General features: G+C 42.7%; 1 protein-coding gene across 6 annotated transcripts in view; it reads right to left on the bottom strand.

The window, feature by feature from the left end:
- Positions 1-12,248: 12,248 nt before the first annotated feature.
- The window catches only part of ARHGAP25 (Rho GTPase activating protein 25), an 81,308-nt gene continuing 76,172 nt past the window's right edge, over positions 12,249-17,384 (bottom strand). For all 6 annotated transcript variants that reach the window (XM_090281453.1, XM_090281451.1, XM_090281450.1 and 3 more), the window contains 2 exons: positions 15,397-15,920; positions 12,249-13,111 (listed from right to left, as the gene is read on the bottom strand). In XM_090281453.1, coding sequence (XP_090137579.1) covers positions 12,904-13,111; positions 15,397-15,920 — 732 coding nt within the window. In that variant the 3' untranslated portion in view covers positions 12,249-12,903. The remainder of the gene's footprint in view (positions 13,112-15,396; positions 15,921-17,384) is intronic.

Raw genomic sequence — 17,384 nt, 5'->3', positions numbered from 1 at the left:
GAAAAACTAATGACAGAAAACTTTCTTAACATGAGGAAAGAGTCACGCAAGTCCAGGAAGCACAGAGGGTCCCAATGAAGATGAACCCCAACAAACCCACTTCAAGACACATCATAATTAAAATGGCAACATTCAAAGACAAAGAGAGAATCCTAAAAGCAGCAAGAGAGAAACAACTAATAACATGCAAGGGAGCTCCAATAAGGCTATCATCAGATTTCTCAGCAGAGACACTATAAGCCAGAAGGGAATGGCAAAGAATATTCCAAGCAATGAAAAACAAAGGCCTACAACCAAGAATACTCTACCCAGCAAGGCTCTCATTCAAAATGGAAGGTGAAATAAGGAGTTTCCAAGACAAAAAAAGGCTAAAAGAATACATCTCCACCAAACCAGCATTTCAAGAGATGCTAAAGGGTCTGCTTTAAGAAGATGAAGAAACAGAGAAGAACACAAGAACAAAGGGGGAAAATGACAATGAATAAGTACTGAAAGAAAGAAGGAACTTCCACCATTCGCAACAACATGGATGGAAATAGAGAGAATTATGCTTAGCGAAATAAGTCAGGCAAAGAAAGAAAAATACCTTATGCTATCACCTATTACAGGAAACTAATGAACAACACAAACAAATGAGCAAAATTGAACCAGAGGTATGTAAACAAGGAATAAACTAACAGAAACAAAGGGGGAGATGGGAGGGAGAGAAGGGAGTAAGAAGGGGAAGGGTCTAGTCAAAGAACATGTATAAATGACCCATGAACATGGACAACTGGGTGGGGACTGAATGTGGGAGAAGGGGGGCCAGGGTGCAGGGAAGCAAGAGGGATAAAAAAGTGGGACAACTGTAATGGAAAAACAAACAAAAAAATTTTTAATGGGGGAAAAAATGAAAATATAAAGAATGGGAATGCAAGTTCAGTGAATATTAGAAGGACAAGGATTTTCCTTCACACTGTCTATTTTTCTCCCTATCTGATCCCTCCAGAGTTTGTCATTCTAGAGAAGTAAATAATGACATAGGTTTCTTTGCATTAAACTAATAAGACCAGTTGTTAATAGAGATTTGTTTTTTTGTAACTAAGACTTTGACTGGAATGTCATGCCTGAAGGAGACGTACTTGGGCTTTGGTTGTTACCAAAAAGCCCTGAGGAACTGGGATTGACTTTCAAAGGTAATAAAAGTTCACGAGATAAAAGGCCTGGTACCTTGGATGGATGTGCAGTCCATGGCAATCTTTCCAGGGAAGGAATGAAGGTTATTTTCCTGAAAGATGGCTAGAAGGGACCTTAAGGCACAATGGAAAACCAGAAGGACTTGGACAAGACAGGTGTTTACAGGCAAGGCTGAATGCCAGGTATGTGGTTCTGCTTCTGGGCCTTGAAGGGCAGACTGAAGGTCACCCTAAATGTTCCTAGCGTAAGTTTCAGCAAAGCAGAACTAAAGATCATAAGTGATCATTTTCTGCTCCTGTTGTGTTTATGCAAATGAACAGGATAAATTAAAAATGGACTTAATGCAGTCCCTTTAATGACAAGGAGGGTAATCCTAGGGAGAAAAATCGTGATTCAAGGAAAATCACAATGCTCAGTGGTGGACTGTAAAGTAGTGCAGCTAACCATCTTTAAGGTTTCTTTTCATTTAAAATTTGTTTTCATTTGAAATTAAACTATGTCTGTGGCATTATCAAGGATGTTTAATTTACAGGCAAGAAGAATGTCAAGTGCCTTGCAATTGGATGTCTTTCCAATAAGACAGTCCTACAGATTTAGAGACTTGTATGTGGGTTATGTTACATAAATTAACATGTGTTTTCTGTTTTCAAAGGGCATAAGCCTATGATCTCATTGCCTGAGTGATTGGCTGTATGTATAGGCCTCACTTAATCCTGTCTGCATTGCTGCCTCCTGAGACTCAATGGTTTGACTGAACTAAGTGGATGGGTTGGTGAAGAATGGGGTGGTCTGTGGGCTTCACTTTAAAACTGGTTTCTCTTTTCTGTCCTAAAGGCTTGGACAGAAAGAGCCCAGAGGCCTGAGAGTGAGAAAACCTAAAATATTTCCCTCAGTCCAAACTAAGTATAATGGGCAAAAGGGTTTTGGACAGCTGAGATGTACCTGGCACACCTTCCTCCAAAGAAGCCCTTGTTTTTTCCCCTAATGTGGGACATTGAAAAATTAATACCTGTCTTTTGTCATCTAGTGGTTATGGATTGAATAATGTCCTTTAACCCTTTTGCCAAATATGTTGCCTCCAGAATGCAACAAGGATGCCAGCCTGTTAAATCAAGCACGCCGTTGTCCGTGGACAGCCAACCGACCTGGAGTCTACACGATCCTCCCCCATGTGGGAAGGCCACTCTCCCCTCCCACCCCCACTCTTATTAGGGATTTCTGAACCCAAGGGTACGTAGGACGACGACCATGTTCAGCTTGAAGCAGCTAGAGGAGCTCAAGACCTTCGTCCATTGTCCTTTATAAGATTATAAAGGGTCTTAAGTCTGAGAGGGAGGGATTGTTATTTTTTATTGTTAAAATAATTAATTAATTAATTAATTAATTTTTAAAAAAGAAGAAGAAGAATATATGAAAGGGTGAGGCAGGAGAGCTTGTATGTATGACCCATAGGCGTGGACTGGGGGGGGAGGGATTGTTGGTGGAGGGGGGGTGTTGGGCGGAGGGGAGCAAAGGGGAAAAAATTGAAACTATGGTAACAATATAATCAATAAAATATACTTAAAAAAAAAAAAAAGAATGTACAACTGTCTGCCATTTCCCCACAAATCCACTAACATAATAGCTGGATGAGACTAGGTTTGGGCATTCAGGGTTCTTGAGTCAAGTTAAATACGTACTGTTTCATCACACCTAACTAATAAATATATATAGGAATAATAGTTTAATTAACAATATCATTAAAATATTGTACATTATGCATAAAATCCAGGTTTTCTGGCCCTCACCCATTGCCCTTTTTACACATCTACGAGTCAGCAAAATTTTAGACTTCTGATGTTATTCATCTCCTCTGCTAGGAAATTTTTAATAAAATGAAATAATTACCCATGGTTTCTAGTTATGAAGACATTAACATTTTTACTGGTGTGCAGAAGAACTTCTTGAAGATGGGATACCACTTCTTTAGAGATCTCAGTGACAGTGCTACAAAGGTTACCAAGTGTTATGGGCTGAATTGTGTCCCCTCCAAAATCCATATATTGAAGCCATAACCCCCAGTACCTCAGAATGTGACTGTGTTTGGGGATAAGGCCTTGAAGGTGGTTAAGATAAAGTGAGGCATTAGGATGGGCTCTAATCCAATATGACTGGTGTCCTTGTAAGAAGAGGAGATTAGGACATGGATGAACCTAGAGGAAAGACTTCGTGAAGACACAGAGAGAACATGGTCAAGGAGACAGGTCTCAAAAGAAAAGAATCCTGTCGGTACCTTATCTTACACTTCTAGCCTCCAGAACTGTGAGAAAATAAATTTCTATTGTTTCTGAAAGCCCTAGAAATCTAATACAATAAGACTGTTTTTTTTTTTTCTGATCATTTTAATGGTGATACAGAATGTAAAATAATGTTATTTAATAGAGTAGAGAGTAATTCTCACCCTGGAATCTTTAGGTAAATAGAAAATGGTATTAAATGTTTACCACCTTGGGCCATTTTGAAACAATGGCTTTCAAGTGTCCATTAAAGAATATTTTGATGCAAATGTTTTTGTTTGTTTTTTAATAGAAAGATTGCCTTCTAAGGGGCATGGGAGGATAGGTACATTAGGGTCACTTCATCTCTTTGTCCTAGCACATGAGGCTTCTGGCTGAAGGCACGTGAGGCTTCTGGCTGAAGGTTCATCTGACTTCTGATCTCTTCCAGGCATTTCCTCCATTCCAAGTGCTCTGCTGTGAACATGGTTTCTGGAAGACAAATTGGAGGAGCCAGGTCCCTGTGTAAGCACATTCTTACACATTGGGTCAAGGAATAAAACTTTCCCATAGTGATTTTATGTGCAAGAACGACCCGTTTTCTCAAGCTACATCAGGGGGCCTAGATGCCCTCACTGTGGGTAAGGAGGCTCATCCTCCAGCCCATGGGAAGAATCTGTTCCGGGTGAGTATAGCAGTTGCCCCTCATCCATGGTTTCACAGTTCATGGTTTTAGTGGACAACTGCAGTCCTACAATACTAAATTTTCCCAACCATCAACATCATGATCATGTGCTCCTGACATCCAACCATGGACATCGTCATGGCTCCATAATCCCAGATCATCCAAAGCAGATGATCTTCCTCTGAGGGACGTCAGAAGGTCTATAGTGGCCTAATGCTACATTACAAAGCCTACGTCACTCACCTCATTTCCTATCACCACACAGGCATTTTATCATTTCAGATAATCACAACAATGGTCAGTGCATTACAATAAGATATTTTGAGAAAGAGAGAGACCACATTTACAGAACTTTTATTATAGTGTACTATTATAATGTTCTATATTATTGTTAGTTGTTGTCAATCTTATACTATGCCTAATTTATAAATTAAACTACATCATAGGTACTTATGTACAGAAAAATACCTAGTATACATAGGGTTTGATACTATCCTTGGTTTCAGGCATCTACTGGGGGTTTTGGATTGTTCCCCAGGAAAAAGGGGGAACTTCTGTAGTGCATGGTGGTAGGTCTTACTGTGAAAGCCAGTATGCCAACAGGGTATTAGGTCACAGAGCCTGTTTTAAGGAGAATTCTTCATTCTAGGGGTCTTGAAGTTCACAACACTCTAATCCTCAGGCTAATAGTTCACGTTTGTATGGCTACATGCATCATCTTTGTGCAGTGGGTGGGATGGTTCTCACCATTACCCCAGGTTACAGGTGATGGCTCACAGGTGACTATGAGGGACTCCTACAATGCTAGTGAAGTGAATGGCAAGACAGTGTGTACAGAGGAGACACCCTTAAAGCAGCTGGGTGCAGGTTCCTGAGGCAGCATTGTCCTGGGCCCCAAAGAAAGCCATGCCGGGCTGAGGAACATGTTCAGCTGACATGTAACATGGGGACCAATGGTGTAACATGGAGTAACATGGGACCAATGGTGTGCGCATGCACCAAGGGTGGGATGGGGGCAGGCACTACAAAAGGGGCTCTAGCCTGACCATTCTCTAGGTGTCCACTACACTGAGTGACGGTGTTTGAGCTCGTTCTGTTAGTAGAAAAGGGTTTGTGAGGCAGAGTCTCTTGATGAAGCTATTAGATGTATAGCATGCCTGGAAGGAGACCGAATAATTACAAACTTGCAACAACTTCCCCAAGGTAATACTCCATTTTAAACTTAACCAGGACCACCCACCACCTAGGCTGGAGAAAGGAGGTAATTTTAGAATGGGGAGTCTGTGCTTCTAAATTTGCAGCCTACTGGTCTTCTCCATCACTAAACTTTTGATATTGACTTTCTTATCTACAAAGTGAGCTTCTTATCTGCCCATAGGTAATAATGATAGTTAATAATAATAGTAATAGCTTCATTTACAAATAAAAAGCTACTTTAAGATGAACTTCTTGGAAAATCTCTTGCGACCTAAGAATCCTCTTATTCCCTCTGTCTTTGAGTTTTTACCAAGGTCCATGTTACAAGGGTGGTATGCCTGAACTTTCCCATTCTTAAAGTGCTGGGCTGCCATTTCTGCCCCTGAGACCACCTACTGGAGAGCCCTCTGGCAGCCTGTGTGGATCCTTGGTGTGAGCTGAAAACTGCTTACTGTGGTCTGGCACAGCACAGCAGGCCCTTTGTCTCTGTGTGGCAGAAAAGGCCCCTTCCCCTGGGGGAGCTGTCAAGGTGCAAGGCTTGGAGGGCAGGCTCTAGACTCGGTTCCGCCTTGGCACCCTCAGCTGTACAACTGCACAGAGCGGCCCAGAGGCTCTCACCACCCCAGCCCACCACCCTCAGAGTTCCAAGTGGTGAGCTCCCTCTGCCTTCTCATCCTCATGCAGGGTTGCCAACCACTGCCGCACACCACCCTGCCTCAGCTCTGCTCTTCAGTTCAGTGGTCCAGGAAGAGGCCTCAGCCTTGTGTTGTACTTTCTGTGTAGCTCTTCTCCTGTCAGGTGCAAACTTCACTTATGCCGTTGCCTCCCTTCTCATTTCACTATGGTTTCCAGTTGGCCATGCCTGGCTGTTAATATGTGGAAGCCAACTAATTTGCCAAAAGTCAATTTGTCAGATGAGCAATTCATCCAATTACTGGCAATTGTATGAAGTGTTAGCATTGCCCTAATGTGCTCCAAGTCCATCTCCAACTCCAGAAGCTGTCAGGAGAAGATTTTCCTCTGGATGTGAGACAGTTTGCAGAGTGAAAGTAAAAAGCAGGAGCAAAATCAGAGCAAGTTACTTTGCTGTAAAACAGGGATACTGCTATCTATCTCTGGGGTTTGTTAGGATTAACTCAGTTAATACAAATAAAGCACTGGGAACAGTCTGGCAGGCAATATTCAGCACCCAATAAATGTTAGCAATTAATACTATTAAAGCAATTATGACTTTTAATTTCACACATGCATTTAAATTATATGCATTAAACTATATACTAGGTGAAAAATAAAAATAATAATTTAAGTGGGAATGCCGGGAAAAGAAGATAGATAGCAATCCCTAGGGCCAATTCAGTGTTCCATATCCTTGGCCTTGTTGTTTACTGGGGAGAAGAGATGGGCTGGAGATTGAGTTCAATAACCAATGTCCAAGGATGTAATCAATCATACCTATGTAATGAAGGCTCCATAAAAACCCAGAAGGTTGGGATTCAGAGAGCTTTGAGGTTAGGGAATACGTGGAGATGCGGGAGAGCACAGAAGCCCCGCATCCCTTTCCCCACTTTTTACCCTGTACATCTCTTCCATCTGGCTTTCCTGAGTTATATCCTCTTATAATAAATGGTCATTTAGTGAGTAAAGTGACTTCCTGACTTCCAGGATCCACTCCAGCGGCTCTCAAATTCCATGGAGATTTTTAGGTAACATTGATTGTCAGGCTCAGTTTCCCCATAAGCAAAATGGGTATGTAAACAAACATAAATCCATTTTGTATCTCTTAGGCATCTCTTATCCTTAATGATTGAATACATGATAAGCCAGCAAGTAGGATGTACAGGAGTTTCATTGTGTTGATTGGACATGTGAGAGGGAGCAGGTAGATTTAATATTATCATTAGTTGTGAATTAAACCAAACTTAGCAGTTTCAAAATTGTGTTTAATAATACTGTCTGCATATTAAAATTAACAGGGATGGTTTTTTAAGCAAAAAGATAATTCTTAGGCTCCACTCACCCCCTCCAAGCTTCTTATTCAACTAATAAGAGGTGGGATCTGGGCATCAGAATTTTTAAAAATAATCCTGAAGATGATTCCATTGTGCAGCCAAGATTGAAAACCATTGTCTTAGAACAGCATTAGTGATATAAAGTAGGTGAAAATGCCATCATGTAAGGTGGGTCTTGGTTGTGACCAAGAGGTGAGCCCAACCTTACATTCTGGAAGCACTGAGCAACTGATGATCAGTGAGTTTCCAATCATGATCTGGGACAAGGACACTTGGATAAAGGCCAAGAATCACAAGCATCACTGAATAGTGGGTAAAGGAGCCCTCAAAAATCATCCAAACTTAACTCTCGTCCTGATTGCTGTGTGAGCACTGGCAATTCAGCTTAGGTCTCTGGGCCTCCGTTTTCCCTGCTGTTAAATGAATAGGTTAGGTTGGATAAGCTCAAGGGTGACTTCCTATGCTGTTATTCTATGATCCTAAGATAGTTTTCAAGCATCAGAGGAAAGAGATGTTGTACATTCCTTGTCTGAAGTCACTCAGCAGCTCTCTCTGATGCTGGCGGAATGCCAGCCTGGGCCTCTTGAGCGAGCGGCAGCTGGAACTCCATCCCTGAACTTCCCCTCCACTCAGGCTTCTCTGGCAGGATGAAGGCTTTCATGAGATTCTTGTAAAGGCAGCTCATTTGAATTGTAAGGACAGCCTCGGAGTGATCTCTCTGCTCCCCAGCAAGCACATGGCCAGACCACTGATGGTATCTGCAGAGGAAGTGGTGGAATGTGGAAGTTTACATGACGACAGTGCACGTACATTCTCCTGCCTTGAGCCAACAGCTGCTATGCCCTGATTCTCTTTGCTTGTCATCTCGCCTTGGGCTGCCTCAGAGTCTCCTGCTTCAGGCTTTTCTGAGGGGTGGGCCTCTGAGCAGTGCTTAAGGAATGGGTCAAAACAACAACAAAACTATTTATTGCTTAAATCTTTGGCCGCAAGCTCTGTACTGGTCATGTCACACTGGTTCTCTCCAGGCCTCAGACTCAGACCAAACTCCGTCAAAAGGGAATTGCTATGTCTGACTGTTTGTTCCCACCCCTCAAAATTCAAATCCTAACCCTCAAATATGATGGTATTAAAAGGTGGGGCTACAGAGGTTTGAGAGGGGGAAAAAACCTAAACTATTTACCTCAGCCCAAACTAAGTATAATGGGCAAAAGGGTTTTGGACAGGCGAGATGTGCCTAGCACACCTTCTTACAAAGAAGCCTTTTTTTTTTTTTTTTTTCCCCTAATATGGAACATTGAAAAATTAATCCCTGCCTTTTGTCATCTAGTAGTTATGGATTGAATGATGTCTTTTAACCCTTTTCGCCAAATCTGTTGCCCCCAGAACACAACAAGGACACCAGCCTGTTAAACCAAGCACGCCGTTGACCGGAGACAGCCAACTGACCTGGAGTCTGCACGATCCTTCCCCATGTGGGAAGGCCACCCTCTCCTCCACACCCCCACTCTTATTAGGGTTTTCTGGACCCAAGTGTAGGTAGGACGACGACCATGTCCAGCTTGAAGCAGCTAGAGGAGCTTGAGACCTTCGCCCATTGTCCTTTACAAGATTACAAAGGGTCCTAATATTTGAGAGGGGGGCGGATAGTTAATTTTTATGAACCAGGGGTATGGACTTGGGGGGGATTGCTGGGGGAGGGGGGTGCTGGGTGGAGGGGAACAAGGGGGAGAAAATTGGAACTGTTGTAACAATATAATCAATAAAAAACATTAAAAAAAATTATTTTGCAGGCAAAAAAAAAAAAAGGTGGGGCTATTGAGCAGTGCATAAATCACAGGGGCGGAGCCCTTGTGAATGGGATTAGTGACTTATAAAAGAGACTCCACAGATATCTGTAGCTCCTTCCATCATGTGAAGATGCAAGAAGACTGTAGTTTAGAAGAGAGCCCTCACCTGACCCTGATTTTAGACTTCCAGGCTCCAAAATTTGAACAAATAAACACCACCCAGTCTGGAGTATTTTGTTATAGCAACCTGAATGAACCAAGACAGGAATCATCCCAGCCAATCCCCTAATGCAAAGTGTCCTCTCCAGTGCACAAACATACTAGAAAACTATCAGACCTGCCTCAAACACAAAAGGAAAGTGCCTAATGTGCCATGCCTGAGGTTGTGAAGAAAATGAAAAATTTTAGTGGGAAGAGGGCAAGGGGTTTTAAAGTGCATAACGCAGAACTTTTTAAGCTCTGTCTTTGTGCAGGTAGAAGAGAGGGTAAGATGAAAGGGGGAAGGTGGCTGGAAAAAGGCAGATTTAGTAGATATTGCCCATGGAAGGGCTTTGAAAGTAAAGGTGGGAGCCCCAGGGTCCAACACAGAAGTGATGACAGATGTCAGTCTTTGGATTCTGCTTTCCAGAAACTGGTACCTTGGTCCAGGTGAAGCTGTTACAGAGTGGGGGTGTCCAAAAATCCCCAGAGCCTGCGGGTTGGGGAATGGGGAAAAGGAAACAGCTTTTAAGATGCCTTCTCATGCCTGTGGCTAGTGGCTAGTGTCTTTGTTACACAAATGGCTTTGATACTTCCAAGGCCCCAAGAAGATGGGAGGGGTTTTGGACCATTGAATGGTGTGGAAGAGCACACACAGCCTGTGTAAGGTTCTGTGAATGGTCAGAACTGGTTACCACACCCACTGCATCAGAGAACACAGTCAGGGGTTTAAAAATAGGTGGCAGACATTTTAGCAAGGTTCTCCATGTGGTTTTGAGAAGAGAGTTCTCCATGCAGTTTGCAAGGAGGGCAGAGGTTCTCCATGCAGTTTTGAAAAGAAAGAACATCATGCGGCTTTGAAAAGGCAAAGGGAGAACCATGAGTGATCCAGTGCAACATGGCACATGTTTTCCTGGACTGTTATTTGGAGGCTGATGACATCGTACCCCAGATCCTGAAGGAGAGAGCTGACAGACAAGGGATGGGGAACTTCTGGACATGTTTTTGGCTTATATAGCCTTTTGGGGAGCAAGGGAAATGCTGGGTCCAATGAGAGAACAGAGCTCTGAGTTGAAGCGCTCACTGTCCTCCCCAGCTTGGAATATTGTAAATGAAGACCTGTTTTCCTCAACACTAATTGTTGAGTTTTGCACCCAGGTGCCATGTGAAAGAACCCCCTTTCGCTCTGTAACAAAGCTACCTTGTCATGCATCTCATGGGTACCCTTTAAGGCACTGAAGACAGTAACACCAGACCCCAAATCTTTCCTGGCCCTTCCTTGGACTCTTGAGGTCTCAGAGTCCTGGAAAAACTCTTTCTATTGGTCTCTTTTTATGGGAGGTAGCCCGGGAGCAAGTAGAAGCAGCATAAGCAAGTAGGGATCCCTCAATCATGAAGAGGAAGTGACATTCCAGTTTCTGATGCTGAACAGCAGCTCTGCCATCTCATTGTACTGGTGGAAGGGATAGGACCAGAGACATCATGAGACCAGGAGGGAGTTGGGATTCAAACATGGCCCTTGCGCTCAGGCTGAGCTTTCACTCCAGGACCCAGCAAGGTCCTGAAACAGGGACCTCCAAACATGAGGCACTAGGCTTCCTATTTGCATCTTCAAATAAATGTTTATTCCCTTTGGAATTGTGATGCCAGCTACTTCTTATTCAAGGTTTTAGCACCCAGACAATCAGTGTGGGGAACTCATGGGAGAACACAGGAGGGCACAGATACCTGACAGAACTGCACACACTCATCAATGTAAATTAGGTGTTTACTCAGTATTTCCATGTTTGTTACTCTGTAATTTTTAAAAAGTAAACCCTGGGAAATGAAATATTTTATTGCTTTACTTAATGATGTTCCAAATAACACCCCTCCCTCCCAATCTTCTGCAAGCAGGCCTCTGAGAGAATGCCCCAGGTGCTGTCCGAACCCTCCACCAGCTGAGCCCTCAGGGGCTGGGGTGGGTGGGCTGGGCCTGAGTAGCAGGACTGAGAAACACTGACCACACCCCACCCCACCCCCATCTGTACCTTCCACTCTGTGAATGATACGTCATGGCCACAGGCAAGGGGAAACTAAGCAGAGTGAAGAACACAAACAGAGAAGGAGGAAAAAAATGAGAAAATGAAGAGAGAAAAGGGAAAATGGAGGAGACACAGACACTGGGGAAGGCTGAACCTTCACTGTGGTAACCATAGAGTTCAAGCCACTGATCAAGCCATGTGGCTCCAAGAGTTCAAGTAATTTATGGGAGCAATGGGATGACATATGCAAAACCAGTGCAGGTAATACCTGATGGGAAATTGGGCCAGTGGTCTTCAGAGCTGAAAGCATATTTGATACCACCTATTTATATTTGTTTTTATCTGATTATCTAATTCTGTTCTGTGTATGTTTTATAACATATATGACATAGCAATATAGTAATAGGACATGTATATAATTTATAAAATAAATAAATATTTCTATATTAGCGAGTATAAGCACAAATATTTTCTACTAAAGAAGTTCACAGTCAAAATAGATTGGAGACCAACTAACTAGAAAACCATTAAAGACTCCACCATCCTACCTATCAAGGCCCGGGGGCTCACCAGGGGCCTCTACCAGGCTGGCTTAATGTAGAAGGAAAAGTCTGCTGTCTAGAAAAGCCTAGTGCCTCATGTTCCTTTAAAGGGTGAAATCACCTACGTTTTGGTGAAACAGAAAAATATTATTATTATGGTTGTTACTATCTAACCCCCCCAACCAGCTTCTAAGGAAGTCAGATAAGAGTGGGTCTAACTATGCGGCTATGGCCACTGAAAGGCAATTAAGGCCTGGAATCCAGTCTGTGTCCTACTCACCAAGCTGTGTGCCTGGAGAGGGGTGCATCTGCCCCATGTAAGGGGGGTAGGGCTTATACTAACTCTCACAAAGGTGTATGAATCAACAGCCCTGCTTTTTTGTTTTTTTATTTGAATATAATTTTTCCATTGATTTTGCTTTCATAAATACAGTTTATTGTTCATTTTCTCTTAGTCTAATAATAATTTTGAGTCGCCAGCTCCTGGAGATTGTACATCACTGTGGAAGTTGTAGAATGGGACTCTGGCTTCAGCAGGCACAGCCCCTCAAAACCACAGTGAGCACTCAAACCCGGAAGATGGTTTTCAGCCTGTGTCTCCGAGATGCCCTGAGGCCATTCGACTAAGTGAATTGTTCCAACACAGAATACAAAGAACCAAGTCTCAGTTCAGCCTTGATTGCGGGGAGCTTGTTCCATGGGTCCTGGGATGAGGCTGCCTACAATGTCTCCATTGGACATAGCCATCCAGCCATGGAAGGTTCCATTTCACGCAGCTGAGACCACAGTGGAATAATGCAATCTATTCAAAAGAAAAGAGCCACAGGCAGTCATAGATGTCCATATATGTCCCTGCTCACATTTATCTTCCTGCAAATTCCACTGATTTGTTTACTGGGAAACGTGATGCTTTCCCCTGAAATGTTCTTTCCTTTTAGGGAGTACTTTTGCTTGCCAGACACCAGGTAGCAAGGAGAAAGGGAGTAGTGCTGGGCCTCAGTGGGCTGCCTCCGCTGTACTCCTGGGACCCTCATGCATCAACCTTGGGCTCCTTCATCGATCTGACAAATTCCTTGACCTCTTCTTCCAAGGTTTTGTTCCTCCTCTCAACATCCTCCCGGGAGCGCTCCACATTGCGGAGGCTGATTTCCAAGGCTGCAGACTTCTTCTTCTCCTTCTCCAGTTCTTCACTGAGTCTCACCACCTTAGCCCAGACGTCATAGTTTTCCTTCTCAAGGCTATGAGAAAGGAAAGAGGAGTGAAAGAATTGGGTAATACTTCCAGACTCCCCCTTCACTCTTGCTCACAACCTCTTCTGTCTATTTTTCTTTCCACATCATAAGACCCATAGCTAACCTGTACCACTTATTTATATACCACCCCCCACATGAGCACTTCCTAGGAATCCTGAATTCCCAGAGCATGTCTGAGCCCCTGTTCTGTCATTTAACACCATCTTGTGACATCTCTTGTATTGTTGTTTCACATCATTTTATATTTTGTATCTTCTAACAGATAATAGTCTTTGAAAAAAGGGACCATGTCTAATAATATATATTTCAATCCCCCCACCCCAAACACCTTGCATCAGTCCTGCTTAATAGAAATGCTGATTGACTGCTGAAGCCCCATTCATATTCCAAGTTCCCAACACCTTTGCACACATAAGTGCCTTCTCATCCTGCTTCGGTGGTGAGTATGGACCAGTGCCTTCTCTTATTAAGGCATCCTAGGAATCAAGAGTTGGAGAAGTCCAGGGAACTTCCCTTTGAGAGCAGCAGGCCTGGTAGTCCCACCCTCACTTCTGAATCCTGCTCCAGGTGAAGAAGCTGTTGGATTCCTGAATTCAGAGGATTTTCACTATTACTGGCCAAAATCCTAGTCTAGTGCCTGGTGCCCCCGGCCAGGCTGTGCTGAATTAACTCTTTGGAATGAGAGTACATATGCAATTTTTTTAAGCCGAAAGAGGAAATCTCAGGACTGTGGGAAGATTGTGTGATTGGAAATTAACTTCAGAATCTTGTTCTGAGAGGTGCTGCCTCTGTGCTCCCCCAACAGCCTGACCATTTTATATGGAGACTGGAGATCCCATTTGAGCCCATACCTGACCCCTGTCTTCAAGGTCTTTGCCCATTCTGCATGTAATGGCCCCTCTTCAGAGCCTTGTCTACCACTGCCTATTGCTTCTTAAAACTAAATTAGTTTCACTCCCTCTGGTTCTCCCATTACAAATCTAGTTTTCTTCTCCAAATTCTCCACACACCTCTTGCTTTGGGGGATAGCTCAAATGAGACAATATGCTAGATCTTGACCAGTGATTTCAGTGGAGAAGTAAGATCTGAGTGGGCTTGGGAGCTGGTCGGCCCAGGTTCAAATCCCAGCCCCACCAATGATTAGGTGTGTGACCTTCAGGAATCTTTTTGTCCTTCTTGAAACCCCATTCATTCTGTAAAATGGAGATATTACCTATTTCAAACAATTGCCATGAGGATTATGTGAAAAGGTGTGCCTGAAGCATGAAACTTAGACACTGCAGACTGTTACTTCTCCCCCCACAAAGGATGGGAGGCTCCTGACAGTGGATTCAGAAGACTGTTCTTCCATGGCAGCCAGATTTTCCTCACCCTGTCAATGACGCTCATGTTAGAGCACAGTGGGAGTCCCTCCAGGACTGTTTTGGTCACTGCCAAAGTGTCACACCAGTCTTGTAGTTCTACAAATGATTGACTTGTGCTCTGGTCTCCTGCACTGCTCTGTCCTCACTCCTCTCACTCCTCCTCACTCCTCCTGCTCTAGCCCATCATTGCTCCCGTGTGCATGAACATGCTGGACCTACTCCCTTCCGCTGGCCTCTGCACCTTTGCTTCTTTCTGCCTGGCCTGCTCTTCCCCCATATGTAGACCTGACTTGTTCCCTCTTCTCCTTCAGGCCTTTGCTTTAATTCCATTTTCTCAGTGGGGCCTTCCTGACCACCCTACTTAACACTGGAACTCCCTTGTTGAATCCCCCAACCTTCTGCCCTGCTTTATTTCTCTCCATGGCATTTTCCACCATCTGGCATAACACATGTTTTCATTACTTATTTGTATTACCTGTCTGTTCCAGCTGGAAGGAATGCTCTATTAGCACAAGGACTTCTGTCTATTTTGTTCAGTGCTATTTCCCAATAGCTGGGATGGTACCTAGCACACAGTAAGTGCTCAATAAATATTGTCAGAATGGGTAAATCACTGTAATATGAAAATAATTTTAAGTTCCTCTTAATTCATTACAGCATGTTGATCCTTAAAGTGTCACCATTTGGAAATAGTTGATTAAGTTACTTAAGCTACATAATATTTTATGAATTTAATTTAAAGCTTCAAGTTTTCACTAATTTAGTCATCTCATCATTCCTTTTACTGTTATAGATTACTGCATTCTCTAAACTGAAGGGTTCTAATGTCATTTCTTTGCAGATGAGAACAATCCCTAGTACTTCTAAAGATGGAAGCTGAGTGGCTCCCCTCTGTATGTGACTTACTTTTTAATCTGTTCTTCATACACTTGTTTCTGTGTTTCTATTTCCTTTTGCAGCTCCTGGACCATCCTTTGCAAAGACTCAAGTTCCTCTTCTTTAGAGTTCTTTGTCCCAGGACTGGATTCAGAGTTTGGGCTGGAAAGAGCATCTCTTTTGGAGTCACAGGCATGGGAGTCCCTTTCATTCTCAGGGGACCCTGGCAGTGTAGGGATGTTATCATAGGTGGAAGTCCTCTGGGAGTCAGAAAAGTTGGACACACCTTGAGACATCGTTCTCCTATGCCCTTCCCCTGCCTTCACCTCTGAAGAAGATGACCAGAACTCATTTTTAAAGATCTCCATTTTGCTGCTGTTGGCACCTTGAAAAGATGGTGTCAAGAAACATTTCCGATTAGGGAGTGTCTGAGTCCTTTTTCGTGATTGCAGCTTCCAGTCTCCTGGTTTTTCCCTGGGAGCTTTGCTACTGTCTTCCAGGCACACATCAGTTGGCTGTTGTCCAGTGGGACTGGTTGTTTCTGAGTCGCTGGTCTAGAAAAAAAAAATGACCACAAATGTTACATGGGTCTTTCCCACATGTGTCATGTTCCCAAGGAAAGACTTAGAGACTTGAAAGAAAGTCTCTCCAGGCCGCACACCTATGAAACTCTTAATTATAAGACATTCTCTTCATTTGTCAGATTAGTTGATTATCTAACTGGCATTATTATTTTCTACAAGAACATTGTAGTTGAAGGAACTAATATTCTAGAGGTGAAGAACTAACTAAAAGCATTGAATATTTAACAACAAACTCACAACTATCAACAACTCAATCTAAAAAATAAGAACAAAAGCAAACTAAGCAAACAACCAAAACAGGAACAGAATCATAGGTATGGCAAAGAATACTGAAACAACAGTTCAAAAGAACCTATGTGCCCCCATGTTCATAGCAGCACTATTTTCAATACCCAAGTGCTGGAAACAGCCTAAGTGCCCATCAGTGGATGAGTGGATCAAAAAACTGTGGTACATTTATACAATGGAATACTACACAGCAGAAAGAAAGAAGGAACTCCTACCTTTTGCTACAGCATGGATGGAATTTGAGAGTATTATGCTAAGTGAAACAGGCCAGGCAGCAAAAGATAAATATTGTATGATTTCACCTAATACAGGAAACTAATGAACAAAACAAATGAATGAAATAGAACCAGAGACATGTAAACAGGGAACAGACTGACAGTGACCAGAGGGGAGGGGAGCAGGAAGGGGAGAAAGAAGGGGAAATGTCTAGTCAAGGAACTAATATGAAGGACCCATGGATGTGGACAACTAAATGGGGATGAACTATGGGAGAGGGAGGAGGTGGGTGGCACAAGGGAGAGCAAAGGGAGAAAAATAGAACCAATGTAATAGAAAAACAATAATAAATAAATTTAAAACAAGAAAAAATAAATAAATAAAAGCATTGAATATTTGTGGTAAAAGAATGCTAAGCCAGAATTCTTTTATAACTTTACAATGGGGAGGCTTTTCTAACTGTGATTCAAAATCCAGAAGCCATAAAACAAAAGCTTGATAAATTCAACCTACATGGCATGACTCCCAAAACTAAAATGAACAAAATTAAAGCAAAAAAGTCTACTACATGATAAATCAAGTAAAAAAACGACAAACTGGAAAAAATAGTTGCAATGCAGATCACTGAAAACAGGCTAATTGCCCTAATATATGAAGTTCATAAAAATTGAGAAGAAAAAAATAAATAACCAATTGAAAAGAAAAAGACCAATTAGCCATTGGGCAAGGACAAGATAAAATAGTGCACAGAGGAAAATACAGCTTGCCCTTACACATAAGAAAAGATGTTTGGACTCTCTAATAATAGGAGAAACTAAAATTAGAAGTACTAAAATATCAGTTCTCACCTATCAAAAGGACACTCCCCACCAAAAAAAAAACTCCCAAGTTTGACAACGCATCTCTGCTGGTGAAGCTGTATGGAAACAG

Source organism: Furipterus horrens, unplaced genomic scaffold (genome assembly GCF_987537825.1).
Source record: "Furipterus horrens unplaced genomic scaffold, mFurHor1.1.pri manual_scaffold_6, whole genome shotgun sequence".
Classification (NCBI taxonomy): domain Eukaryota; kingdom Metazoa; phylum Chordata; class Mammalia; order Chiroptera; family Furipteridae; genus Furipterus; species Furipterus horrens.
The sequence above is the reverse complement of the archived record's forward strand: the minus strand, read 5'-3'. Positions and strand labels throughout refer to the sequence as shown.